General features: G+C 41.9%; 1 protein-coding gene across 2 annotated transcripts; it reads left to right on the forward strand.

Annotated features, from left to right (window-relative positions):
• The first annotated feature begins 510 nt into the window (after positions 1-510).
• snw1 (SNW domain containing 1) lies at positions 511-13,838 on the forward strand. Of its 2 annotated transcripts, none has more exons than XM_080745183.1 (14): positions 511-549; positions 1,705-1,858; positions 2,732-2,893; positions 3,616-3,711; positions 3,825-3,931; positions 4,721-4,825; positions 5,883-5,952; positions 6,370-6,435; positions 7,179-7,295; positions 8,547-8,688; positions 9,454-9,559; positions 10,233-10,350; positions 11,759-11,922; positions 13,023-13,838. In XM_080745183.1, the coding sequence occupies exons 1-14, from the start codon at positions 536-538 to the stop codon at positions 13,213-13,215; spliced, it is 1,614 nt and encodes a 537-aa protein (XP_080601309.1). In that variant the 5' UTR covers positions 511-535; the 3' UTR covers positions 13,216-13,838. The 2 variants fall into 2 exon arrangements, with proteins under 2 accessions (XP_080601309.1, XP_080601310.1); XM_080745184.1 differs by having other exon boundaries at positions 9,457-9,559.
• The last annotated feature ends 239 nt before the right edge of the window (positions 13,839-14,077 follow it).

A 14,077-nucleotide genomic window follows, 5' to 3' on the forward strand; every position in this document is an offset into this window, starting at 1 on the left:
ATACCAAAACGTTTGTACTTTCACTCAAGTACATTTTTAATTCTGGACTTTTAGTTGTAAAAGAGTATTTCTACATTTGCAGGCAGCATTGATACTTTGAATACTTTTCTCACCTCTGCTGTTCTGTAGCCTGGGCTGGCTTCCAATTTCGGGCTTTTGATCCGGTCGGGAGCGGAAGAGCTCCTACGTTTTTCTGTAGTCCAAAACGGACTACACTTTGGCCGGAAACAACGACCGGAAACAGTTTTAACCCGTATTTGCGCATGCGCTAACTACTTGCGCATGCGCTAAACTGGGTTGAAACTGTTTCCGGTCGTTGTTTCCGGCCAAAGTGTAGTCCGTTTTGGACTACAGAAAAACGTAGGAGCTCTTCCGCTCCCGACCGGATCAAACGGCCCGTTTAGTAAACGAAGACAGGCTTTCTCTGAGGGGAAAGCCTGGTGAGGCGAGGTTAGCTGTTCTGTGCTGTAACAGACGGCCAGTGCGCATGTGCAGTGCAGTCCTCCTCCTTGCTAGGGAAGAAAGGAAAGGAAACATGTCGCTGACGAGGTGAGTCGTGTTGCGTTTTCATCCATGTACTTGTGACGACGTTCATTCAGTCTAAAACCATTAATGTTCTAACACAGACAACTCGTGTTTTCATGACAGCCAACAACATAACTTGTCTTTCATAACGACGTCCCAGGCTCCTGTGCGATGTGTTGCTAAGCTAACGCTAGTAGCCCCGGCAGCGGCAACGTGCTAACGAGTTAGCATAGGCTAACATGCTTTATAGTTCCGTTTTTGTCAACATTGGGGTTCTTTACATACATGCTGCTTGTTGCCTAAAAGCCGGTGTTGATGTACTGTTATCTAGTTTATAACGTACGAGTGTCGAAACGGCTTCATTGAACGAGATGGAAACCGTGTGAACATTTCAGTGGCCGGCTAACGTTAGGCCCGGCTAACTGAGATGGTGCTCTAAAGCAGGGCTTCTCAAAGTGAGCAGTGGTGCAAAGTAACTAAGTACATTTACTCAAGTACTGTACTTAAGTACAACTTAGAGTTATTTGTACTTTAATTTCCAATGCTTTTACTTCTACTCCTCTACATCCTGGATCCAAATATTGTATTTGAAAACTTTAGTTAATAGGTACTTTGCAGATAGACATTATAATATTGCATACATTAATCGCTTATACCTAGGCTATTTGAAAATACCAGATCTACAAGCCCACAATGCGTGTCGATCTGCTATTTTCAAACATTGTGTGAATGTACTTTTTGTAAATCTTTGTAAACACTTTCATGCTTTTACTCCAGTAAATTCTGGACTTGTAATTGTATTTCTATAATAGAATATCATTTTTCTATATTGAATTGTATTTCTATAATGCAGTATTGATACTTTTTACTTACGTAAAACATATGGGTACATTTTCCACCACTGATACTTGGATAATACTTGCAATTCATTAATATCACTATCGTTTAACCACTGTCTTAGACCCTCTATGCTTAGTAAAACAGACCTGCGTTGCACTGTTGTTCAGTTCTTTTTCCATTCTACACCAACTCGTTGTGACACGTGCAAGCTTGTAGATCGGCTATTTTTGGTGAACGTGTAATTCAGGGGTGCCCTGAGTCAAAAAAGTTTGAGAACCACTGTTCTAATGTGTGTGTGTGTGTGTGTGTGTGTGTGTGTGCGTGTGTACGTGTGTACAGCTTCTTACCGGCTCCGACCCAGCTGTCACAGGACCAGTTGGAGGCAGAAGAAAGACTTCGGGCCCAGAAGTCCTATTCCAATGCCCTGGTTTCATCCCGCAGAGAACCTCCACCATACGAACACCGAAAAGGATGGATACCTCGCTCACTCGAGGTAAATAAATACTGACTTTACAGGCCAAATGTGTGTTAATTATTAATTGGAGGAGACAATTGTTGAACATGATTAAAAACATTGTTTTTGATTGAGTGCTTTATTTAAATTTTTTAGCCTACAGTTCACCTTTTTCTTTGAATTGCTCACCCTGTGTCCTGCCCGTGGTGGCTTGGAATGTACGTTTTGTTTGCCTAACATTCCTTTATGGTGGATGAAGATTCCTTATTAACTCATATGCTGCCATTTAACAATACCTTCGTACTCTTTAACTGCCATTCGTCTCCATAGACTTCCATGTAATTCATAGTGCACGGATCATGCACACCCATGCCTAGATAATGCACCACGTGTGTCCACATTGCTCACAGCTTTCAAACAAAAAAATCCGAATGGAAATCCGTTCAGGCATTCATGAGATAGCAGCCATTATGTTTTACACTGTTGTGAGCTTGGAGGTCTGCTACCTGAGTTGTATGGGGGTTGTATGGGGGTTAAACAAGCAATTTCGCGATCGCTATCATGCCTACTAACGTTTTTGGGGTCCAAAAAAAATTTTTTGAAAAAAAAAAAAAAACATTTTTTTTTTTTTTTTTTTTTTTTTATTCACGGGATTCACGGGCGTGGCAGGGTGGTACAACGGGATTTTTAAGGGATTCACGTTTTTGGCAGTTAATGAGTTAACTACAGCACAACTTACCTTACAAAGAAGTGCAAGACCAGAGTAAATAGTCAACAAACCTTAACAAAGTTCTGTCTAATTAAACTAGGCTTAGTGTTTGTGTCATGGTGTATAGACTGAATGCCTCCCAAGGTCCCTGCAAGAAGGGGACATTTTAACCTCCCCATCTCTATGTTCTTGTGTTCCTATAGGACTTTGGCGATGGCGGAGCCTTCCCAGAGATCCATGTGGCCCAGTTCCCCCAGGAGATGGGCAGGAAGAAAAAGACCTCCAATGCCCTGGCGGTGCAGGTGGACGCAGAGGGGAAGATCAAATATGACTCTATCGCTAGACAAGGACAGGGCAAGGAAAAGGTATGTTGTTGTCTAAAGCTAAACAGTACTGGTACAGATGTTCACAAAATAAATAGACCATCCATATGCATTCATCCACACACCCATCAAAACATGTCTCTATAGCCGCTTTTAAACAGATTGCTCAATGTTGGTGTGATGAAGAGCTGCCGGCATTAATGAACCGAACAATGTGTGCCGTTTTGCAAAATGTGCAGAATCAGAAGGGTTTACAAACTCTTTATTACGTCATTTCACATCACCTTTTCTCTCGTTCGCTCAATCTGTCTCATCTCTCTCACACATACACAAGATGACAGCTGTAGGTAGATTATACATTTAGCATACACATTTATTTAGCAAAATACAGACTCAAAGATTTGTTTATTTAGACAAGGCCAGGTCCATTCATTTGGGGTAATGTTGTCAGCAGTGGCACTGTAATTCTTTCTCAAGAACGTGTGTGCGCGTGCGCGCGTGTGAGACAGAAAGAGACTCGTGCAAAGTGTGTTTTTGTGATGTACAATTCTTTTTTACCTCCAAGCCAGCTGTGAAGGTACAGATGGCGAGTCTGCACAAAAATTACCCACAATCCCTAATCGTCATACCATATACACAGAACAACAACGCAGCAGGATGGGCAACATTTCTTCCTCGAACGGGCATTGCAAAATGGTCTTTTGATTGATTTTAATTCTGTGTTGTGAATTGTCTGTGTTAAAGAGTCTTCTCTCTCTCTGCAGGTGATCTTCAGCAAGTACACAGACCTGCTTCCCAAGGAAGTCCTCAACGATGAAGCCCCAGAGCTGCAGAGGCCTGACGACGAGTCTGTCAAAGATGTGAGATCTTATTTTTGTCTCTGTTTTGAACTTTGGATAGGCTGAACTTATCTTTTTGAATCCAATTTTTTTTTTGCCTTTGAATTGAGACGTGTCATCTCTTGGTTATTTAGCTGACAGAGAAGACACGCATGGCCCTGGAAAAGCAGGTGTCTCAGAAGATTGCCGCGGCCATGCCAGTGAGGGCCGCAGACAAACAGGCTCCTGCACAATACATCAGGTAGATATGTCTGCTCTAAATCAAAATAGCAGCTGCCATTTATTTTGTAGTTTGGGGACAATAGTATGGATGTAACTTAAACTGTGGTTATTCAGGCAACAACAGTTCTGAACTTTTCCTTTTCCTGTAATAGTTTTCCCAAGCTATAAATTAACGTTAATAATTTTGTATGTAAATCTTGCAAATTAGATTAAATGCATGCAGGCATGCACATGCACACACACTAGTTTCAATTCAATAAAGCAATTATTCTTTTTTTCGAAAGCAAAATGCTTGTTTGTTATTTAATGGGTCACAGTACATGAAGTTAAACAGGGGATTTATGCTGTCAAAAACCACATGCTGTGATATTTTGGTAAAAAACCTTACTGTTAAATTCCATTTGTTATATCCTTACTAGGCCACAATAATAAAACGTACAGCTTTAACAAAGCCATAAGCTGAATCGGAATTTATTTTGATGAGGAATAAGCCAGTCTATCTCTGGTCACTTAAATTCTTCTATTGTCTTTCTTCTGTCTTCAGTCAGCTAGAGTCAATGCACACGCACAGTTGCTAGGTTTGTGTTTATCAATAATCCGCAGAACACCAATCATTCCATTGCACTGTTTTGTCAGCAGTTCTTGCCTTAACCTGAATATGTATGGCAAGCAACCTACTTTAATCTGAATGGAAAATTATTTTCTCTGAAAAAATAGCAAACGTGTAAATAAGTAATGAACACGGAATAGTTGAGTAGAGTTTACAGTTATGTTCTCTTAATGTTTTTTTTCCTCCTCCCTTCCTCAGATACACTCCATCCCAGCAAGGAGTGGCATTCAACTCGGGGGCCAAGCAGAGAGTCATTCGCATGGTGGAGATGCAGAAGGACCCAATGGAGCCTCCACGCTTCAAGTTCGTAAACATATCCCAGTCACACAAAATCTAAACATAACCTGGTCACGCAATGAACAAATGCTGCCATTATCAACTTTCAGAATGGTGAAGAATGTTATACTTCACAGCACACGACCCAACTGAAAATATATTGTTATTGACAAGAATGATGTATTAAAAAAAGTGTTGCTCAACACTACTTTCAACAATTTATTGTTAAAAAGGTGTTATATGATGAAGTATAAATTAACCCTAATGTCAGCTAGGCAATAATTCCAAACATCACGATTACTTTTTTATTAATCGACAAGCATGTTTTTATAATAATAATGTACTAAATGGAACCGATTAGTCTGATAAACCAATAAATCTGTATTTTATACTTTGTCATATAACAGTGTTGCACAAAATAGTGACTATAGCTAATCTACACGGTTACAACACATCGCGAGCTGGTAGATTGGCTATTTACGGCTATATACGTTTTTGCATGTAAATAATTTAATTCGGTCTAAAAGGAATTTCACCTTCACACGCATTACCCTTCCTTTGTAGTAGAGGGGGGAAAACATCAACATCCCTGGTACTTACTGCCATGTAACCAGCCGTGCGTGGCAGTTTTGCGTTAAGTTCTCCCCAGGGTCCTCCTCAGGATATTGTGACTAGAGCTGGGATGCTTTGATCTTTGAATAATAACCAGATCTTTGAATAACACATATCAAATAATACTTGAAAATGTGCCAGCTACACGACACTGCTGCTTTTACAGCTTTCGTTGTGTGATCCGTTGCTTTACGCGCTTGGAATTGTAATCAACCAAGCTAATTGTGAGATTGGTTTTTAGTGTTGACCTAATTGAACATTTCCTATGTGACAAACACCTCTGTTCCTGTGAGATCGATTCTGACATGGCAGTATCTCACACTTTGCTATCAAATTCACACATGAGTACAGTAATGCAGGTATCTCATCCCTCCTCTGCCCTAACTTTCCTGTCCCTCTCCGATGTTAACCACATTCAATTAAAATGTCATGAAAATCAATTTAAATCTAATATGTAGAATGTGTGTTGCAGAATCAACAAGAAAATTCCCCGTGGACCACCATCCCCCCCTGCGCCTGTCATGCACTCACCAAGCAGAAAGGTACACTTATACGAAATCCATATTTTCTACCTATTTCTTTGAACGTTATATCTTCTTTTTAATTAATGTAATTGACCTTTCTCAATTATTAATACTCCAATTGAGAGGTTCTGTTTCCTTTTTAATATTTGTTGGTGGATTAAAGATATGAAGTGTGCATTAATAATTAAGGCTCTGGGCCGTGTCAACCATAAAATCGCAACGTTCCCAGTTGGATTTCAGCCCGCGGATCTTTGTTGCATGTCCTCTATCTCTTCAAGTACTAGAAAATTCTCTCTCTCGCAACTCTTGTCTCTCGCAACTCTGTACTACAAGAGTGTGAAATGCCTCAAAGACTAAAAATAAATGAATGAATGTGAAAGTCGCCTACATCCGCCAGCAGCCAGTGAAGTCTGACTTCTCCATCTGTTGTTTCAGATGACGGTCAAGGAACAGCAGGAGTGGAAGATTCCCCCTTGTATCTCCAACTGGAAGAACGCTAAGGTACAGAGACACTGCAGCCTGACTCCCCGCCCTCCTGGGGCACAGGGAGGGAATCAATCACTGCACACTGTCTAGTTGTAAAGGGCAACGCTCACCGACTTTCAGTACTAGAACTAAACTTTTTTTGCGCATGCATGTGTTTGGTGTTGTGTGTATTTTTAGGGACACACGCAAGTGTTGATTTCTAATAGTGTCGCAAATTGTCTCAGGAGTGAAGGGAGAAAGAAATGTGTTATACTCATGTGCCAAAAGCGGCTATATTCTGATTAATGAATTGGTGTGCTACCATCGTCACTGTCTTTATTTTAAATGTTTAACCCATTTAGGCCCAGAATTATTTAATGCTTTAACTATTGAAAAATAGCAGAGATACAAGCTCACAGCGCGGCACTCGTATTGCTTCTGGGGGGTCCCTGTAACAACATATTTTGAGATGGGGGTCCACGGCCAAATACATGGTCATTTTAGGGGTCCTTGACATGAAAAAGTTTGAGAACCACTGATTTAGAAGAAGGATTTAGAAGACACTTATGGAATCGGGTCAAAAGTTTTCAAAGACTTGCACAAATGTTCACAATTATTCAAAAAAAGCAGATCTACAAGCTCGCAGTGTGGCACTCGCTGTGAGCTTGTATATCTGCTATTTTTCAAAAGTTAAAGCATAAAATAATGGTTAAAGTTTTCAAATCTAACATGACACAGATTTCCGTTCAGGCCTAAATGTTTAAACTCTTCCCTTGCAGGGTTACACCATCCCTCTTGACAAACGGTTGGCCGCAGACGGCCGGGGCCTCCAGACAGTTCACATTAATGAGAACTTTGCCAAGCTGGCTGAGGCATTGTACATCGCCGACAGAAAGGTATGGTGCTGTGCTGCTGTTGACCCCTGTGGATTCCATTACATGGTTTTTAGTGATTTCAGAACACACACTTTGCTTTCAAAATTATCTTAAAACTCACCAATGAATCACTACATTCCTACTCACATCATTAATACTTGCGATGCCAAAAACGTCCTGCTTACACGTCCAGGGACGTGTTAGCTAGTTACCAGGTAAACGGGTGCTGCGGCAGTCGCTGGTGAGCGAAAAAAACGTCATATCCCATGATGCAACCCGGCCGCCATCATCAGGAAGTGTGTAATCTTCATAGGCTCCTATTCATTGCTGCTGCAAAGAAACGGCTTTATCTCAGAATCTTTCTCCAAAAAAAAAACGCTTAGATAGCCGAGAAACGTTTTGTTTTGTTTTGTTTTTTCGTTTGTTTTTTTCACGGCGACACTGGGCCGTGGTTGGAATTTTTCATTTCCGTGTGAAAGTAAACATCCCGGTCTACATACCCACCTACAAGCTCACAATGTATATATGTAAGGGATAAATACTGGCTCCTTGGGGGTTGTTCATATATAACATCCCGACGGACTGATAACTCGGAGTGTCGAAGGGATGTTATATATGAACAACCCCCAAGGAGCCAGTATTTATCCCGCTTATTACCCGGCTACTAAATAAAATTAATAATTTGACTGAAAACTAAAAACAAAACAAAGTATTTCCTTGTTTACAGACGGCTGGAAGTGTCCCACAAGTGTTGCGCTGGGCGTCCTCCCAGCGCGACACGGTCGCCTTGGAAAACAAGGAAGTGCTGATTAGATAGAATCCATTTTCTGATACTACGTCGTCTATTTCTCGCTTAAAATATTTTTTTAAACATTCTTGAGAGCAACGTTTAGTTCTAAATGTCGCTGTGTGGTTGTTTACATGGCTGACATTTTGGATACGGCATTAAATTCATGCAGCGCAGCTTGACTGCAGCAGGTGCTCTGAGTCTTTGATTAGCCATCGGTCTGTTATTGAGCCGAGCGGTCTGCTATCCAGAAATAACAGACCTCTGATTTCAGCGCTCGACCAATCAGAATCAAGAATCCAAACAGGCCGGGTAATAAGCTGTTTTAGCTCATTTTCAAACTTGAAAGGTTTTCTTTTTTTTACAAATTTTACATTCCCCCCATATAGTGACTTGCCCAAGATAGGGATGCCAGGTTGAAAGTGGCTAATGAAGTCCACCTCTGACTCGTGTGTTTGTGTGTGGGTGTGTGTGTGTTTGCATAGGCCAGAGAAGCAGTGGAGATGCGTGCCCAGGTTGAGAAGAAGATGGCGCAGAAGGAGAAGGAAAAGAAGGAGGAGAAACTGAGGGAGCTGGCCCAGATGGCTCGAGACCGCAGGGCGGGCATCAAAGGTCATGGGGACAAAGGTCAGTCCCAATCAGTCTAATTTTGTTTTATTTTAAATTTGGGCTTTGTAGAGACACATGAAACTAAAGGGTTGCAATCTTGCAACACCAGAGTCTAGAGCTGGAATGGAACTGGTGACATTGCGGATATGTGGGCGATGCATTATTTGGGCAGCTACAGCTGTGCCTCATCTTTCTGTTTCTAAACATTGTGTGTTGTTAAAAGCAAAAGAGCTGCGAGTCTAGTCTTGTTTCCTTGTATGGCTTGCCACCAAGATGTAAAACATAAAATACAAATACTAAAATAAGCCTGCATGTCCTAAATTGTCAGAGTAACCATTTAGGCAGGCTAAACAAAGCCATGTTCAGTATGCAAATGTGTGTTGGAACAGTGTGTACAAATGTAGTATTTTCCTACCAGAATTGTAGGCGATGGTTGTAAGGTAGCTGAAACTCAGCTGGGAGTTGATGACTAGCCGTCAACTGTGTTTGCGGATTCCTTTTATAAATCAACTCACTGTCTCCTCCTCAAACCTCCCTTTTTATCTTCCTTGGTTGTACCACCATCATTCCCTGTTTCTCTCTTCACTTGCCACACATCCCCTCCCTCTGGTCTCTCTTTCCCTCATTCTCTCTCCATCTTCCCAATGCTTTCTCCACCCCCCACTGGGTGTGTACCTTCCTCCTTCACGCCCTCTTTATCTCCCCCCTCTCTGTGTGCGTTTCTCACCCCCTTATGTCATTTTCTCCCACCGTGCTTACCTCCATTTGTTGCCGTCCTCTCAGCAGGTGGCGAGGAGGGCGAGGCCAGGGAGCGTGACGAGATCCGCCATGACAGAAGGAAAGAGCGGCAGCATGACAGGAACATCTCCAGAGCCGCCCCCGATAAGAGGTAGCGACTAACGCCCCGCATATGAACTCGCCTGAAGCGCGTGCGTGCGCACACACACACAGACGGACGAAGCCATCGCTGCTGAATCATTCATGGCCGCCAGCAGTAATACCAAACAAACACAGCTGGACCCAGAACAGCACTCAGCTGTGAGCCCTTGTCTGAAATGATACTGGATTGTGTGTGTGTGTAGACTGCGTGAGTGTTGTCAGTTGATGTGACAACGGGGTGGGTGCGGGGGAGCACCAAAACGCTCATCACAATCAGAGTTTTATCTGTCGTAGGGACGAGACCTCATTACCTCATGGCCTCCCACTTAACCTTGGAATATCAGTTTGTTCGAGGACGATTAGCCAAGATTTTAATCACTTTGTGAGACCACAGGGTGGAAACTAGCGCTGCTTTGTAAAAAGGCAGAAATTACTTTGTGAACCATTTTCTAAAATCTGCTGCCAGTTATTTTTCCATTCTTGTGTGGTCTACAGGATTCCCCGTAGTCGTTTTCTTTCTGTTTCCACACAACTCTCTTCATCTTACTAATGATCCTGGTTCACACTCACACTAATGTACACGGCATCTGGAACACAATCCCTTTTTATCTAGAACTAGGTGTATTCTCTTTGTGTAGTGTTGTTTGTACATCACGTGTGTGTTCTCATTTGTCCTTTCCCAGGTCAAAGCTGCAGAGGGACCAGGACAGGGACATCAGTGAGCAGATTGCCCTTGGAGTGCCCAACCCACGGACATCCAGCGAGGCCCAGTACGACCAGAGACTGTTCAACCAGAGCAAGGTTAGAATAACACACACAGTTAAAAAGCTAGCCACGCCGAGAAAGCTACGGGTTATGAGATCTTATGATATCTCGATTTTTTTATAGCGCTTTTCTGAGTACTCAAAGGCGCTTTACATGGGGAGCAGTAGAGAACTAAGAATAAAACAACTTTATCAGGGAGGAAAAAAAACACTAAGGGCGGCTTGCACCAACACGGTTTAAGCCTTAAACTGATTTAAATCAAGGTTTATCTTTTAATCAGCTTGCACCAAACCTTAAACCTAGTTTTCATTAATCAGGTTTAGTTTTAAACCATCCTTTTAATCTTGGTTTGAATTTTCACTGTAAACCTGGATTACTGTTAATCCTGTTGCACCACTACTTTAAACTTTGATTTAAACATCAATAAGGGATTAATTTTAAACTTGCTGCAGAGGTGGTTTAAATGCAAACATGCCATTGACATGAATGGGGGTCCCCCTCCTCCTTTGAGGGAAGCCTCACAACAAGCCCTGCAGGCTTGCAACTGTAAACTGCGGACAGCGTTTCACAGCTGAAAACAAACATCTCATCATATTGTTGTCTTTAATCTTTAAATTAGCGAACATTTAAATATTTACAGGGACATAATACAGACATTTGTCATGGAAGCTTGTGGACTTCCCAAGCAACATGGAGACGTTTTAATTTTCGAAATCGCTTCATAACTGACTCAAATGTGAATGTGATCAAAACTGGTGTCTTTTCTTGCTTCGATAGATAGCCGCGCATCACCGCACCGCACTATAGCGTCACCGTCGTATGACGGAGCGTTATATATATTTTTTTGTTTTTGTTTTGTTTTGGCTGCAGGCACTCTTCTTAACATAGGCCTGCCCACATTCTCCTAGAAGTGAATAAAAGAGTAACGCTAATGATATTAGGCTCAAGAGAATAGCATATTCCAGTTTGTTTACAAAATCCAAGATGGAGGACATTTAATCCATGAATTAATCACAGTTTATGGTTTTAATCACAGGTTAAGGGTATAATCACAGATTTATTAAGCAATGCTTAAATTTAAGTGGTGCAACGCACCTCGATTTAAAATAAAACCTAGATCAACAAACCCTTGATTAACCCTAAACTAAGATTTATTTAATCCCTCTTGGTGCAAGCCGCCCTAAGACTAATCTTTTAGTTGTACCCTCGATGTTGGAGTAGTGGTCCTTGGACCATCTGCATCCCTCTCTTCAACAATCACTATTGAAATGCCCTTGAGCAAGGCCTAACTGCTCAAGTAGCGGAGGACTGTGTGATCTAACAGACATCTCCCAGGTGTGACTGTTGGAGCTGTGAAGTAGGCTGTTGAGGTGAAAGAGTACGATCGCTCGGTCGACTTTCCCTGGATAAATAAAATATAATAACATCATGTTTTCCTCCCCAGGGTATGGACAGTGGTTTTGCTGGAGGCGAGGATGAGACGTACAACGTGTACGACCAGCCATTCCGCGGCGGCAGAGACATGGCCCAGAACATCTACCGGCCCAGCAGGAATGTGGACAAGGATGCGTACGCAGATGACTTCGACACACTCATGCACAAAGACAGGTATCATCATATATATTTTCATATGTCTACACATTTAACAAGCTGCTATAAGGAATGTGAGTGTTGGCTTTGGATCAGTGGGACTATTATCCAAGTTGCCCTTAACCTTCTTGTTCATGTTTCCTCAAGAGGAAAGAATATATAAACTTATTTTTGAGGTCTTGGTTTCATTTCAAGACAACCAGGCAAGAGTGCACACGATGATGGCTCAGCAAGAGCTCTGGCCCTCCAGGGCAATGGAGCCACACTCTACTGACCGAGCATAGCTTGCCCCTTATGTTTAGTTGTCAAGTTTGACATTGGGGGCTGCATGCGGTCTGCGTGGCCACATGCCCACACATGAAGCTCCCTTCATACTATTCTCTGAGGCGTTAACTCATCCGTTCTAGGGAATACGTTAACATTTTGTATCTGTCAGTCTTTGAGGTCTGCTTTCATTTGACCCAGAATCAAGCAATCTATTGTTGTCACTTGAGTCACCAGTGAGGGCCTTTAAAAACAAAAATACTGGTACTTCTGGCTGTATACCATGGCAGTATGTAACCCTCTTACCTGCTACTTTGACTGGTAGGCTTGCCTCCACCATTTCAGTTGTTCACATTAATTTGCCTATTCAAAGCAACCTAAAAATATTATGAAGGGGTTAACCAGTTTGTGTGCATACATGTCACACACTAGACATAACATTGCAGGACAGAATCCAAATGTTTACACATTAGGGATGGGACGATATGAACATTTTATATCACGATTATTGTGTAAAAATAAATCTTGATTTACGATATTATCGCGTTAATCAAAACCCACTATCCTGGGGTGGAACATTTGCCATAAAATAGCCGATCATAATAGATCAGCTATTTTTTTGGCAAAGATATTTGATGGAGTGAAAAAAAGAATGTATCAAGAACGTATATTATAAGTACCTTTAACAAATTATAGGGGAGTTTAAGTGGTACCGGATATGCAGCTTGGCAAATAAAAGCTGAATTGATCCCAGTGCATGACGGAGGACGATATCGCTATAAATTAAATCTCAGCGATACGATTATCGTGAGTGTTTTTATCACGATAAACGATAATATCGTGTTTCTCCCCAGGTTTGTTCCTGATAAGGAGTTCTCAGGAGCTGACCCCAGCCAGCGACGGGAGGGGCCCGTGGCCTTCGAGGAGGATCCCTTCGGGCTGGACAAGTTCTTGGAAGAGGCTAAGCAGCACGGAGGCTCCAAGAGGCCCTCCACCAGCGGCCGCTCCAAGGACGATTACCACGATAAGAAGCGCAGGAAGGAGTGATGTTGGGCACCAAGTGTGGCCAGGGAAAGAAAGGGCGGTCGACGAGGTCCGAGAGAGTGGATGGGCGTCTTGTTGGCTGATAGTCGGAGGGGTGGTGGTCCATTTTTAGCAATATTGTTTGTATATACAGTATGCATATCCTATTTTGTTTTTTCAGTTTAGAGGAAAGCTTTGTTTTTGTTTCCCCTTTTTCTGCTTTTTTTTCCTGCCCGTTCCGTTCAAACTAAATGTGAGAGAAATCTGCTTCCATCTGAAAGACTTTTATTATGTTTTTTTTTTTTTTTGTACAATTCAACCACAGTGTAGTTTCTGATGCGGGAAGTGCTATTCAGCGCTGTACCCTGGAAGTATAGAGACTTTAGATTTGTCATGTTTGTTTTAATATCAAAGGAAATTAGGAGAGATTTGTTTTTTGCCCCCTCACCTCCGTCACAATGTCCTGTTGCTAATAATCCAACAGTGTTATTTATTGTGTATGTGAGCAATGTTGATCTCCGTATATTTGATATCCCATGTACAGCAACATATTCATGTAACTATCTCTTGTTTGGTCATGACATTAAACAGGACAACACAAACAAACATGATTTTGCAGTTGGTATTAGAAGCCAACCAACTCTTTCTTGTACAGTACTACTAAAAGAAATAAATTTCATATAGCGTGAGAAGGAATTAACAGTTTGTATTTACTGTGTGTGTGTGTGTGTGTGTGTGTGACACAAATGTGGCCCACTGCATGAGTCCTGCTTGAAGTTTGAGAAGTCATCATAGTCCATTAGTTTTGTAATTTGTTATATTTTGTGGCTGAGTATTTTTTCACCCCTATTCTAATCACTTCCTGAGTAATGTGTGCCATTTACAT

This window comes from Nannobrachium achirus (genome assembly GCF_963921795.1).
Source record: "Nannobrachium achirus genome assembly, chromosome: 16".
Taxonomy (NCBI): Eukaryota; Metazoa; Chordata; class Actinopteri; order Myctophiformes; family Myctophidae; genus Nannobrachium; species Nannobrachium achirus.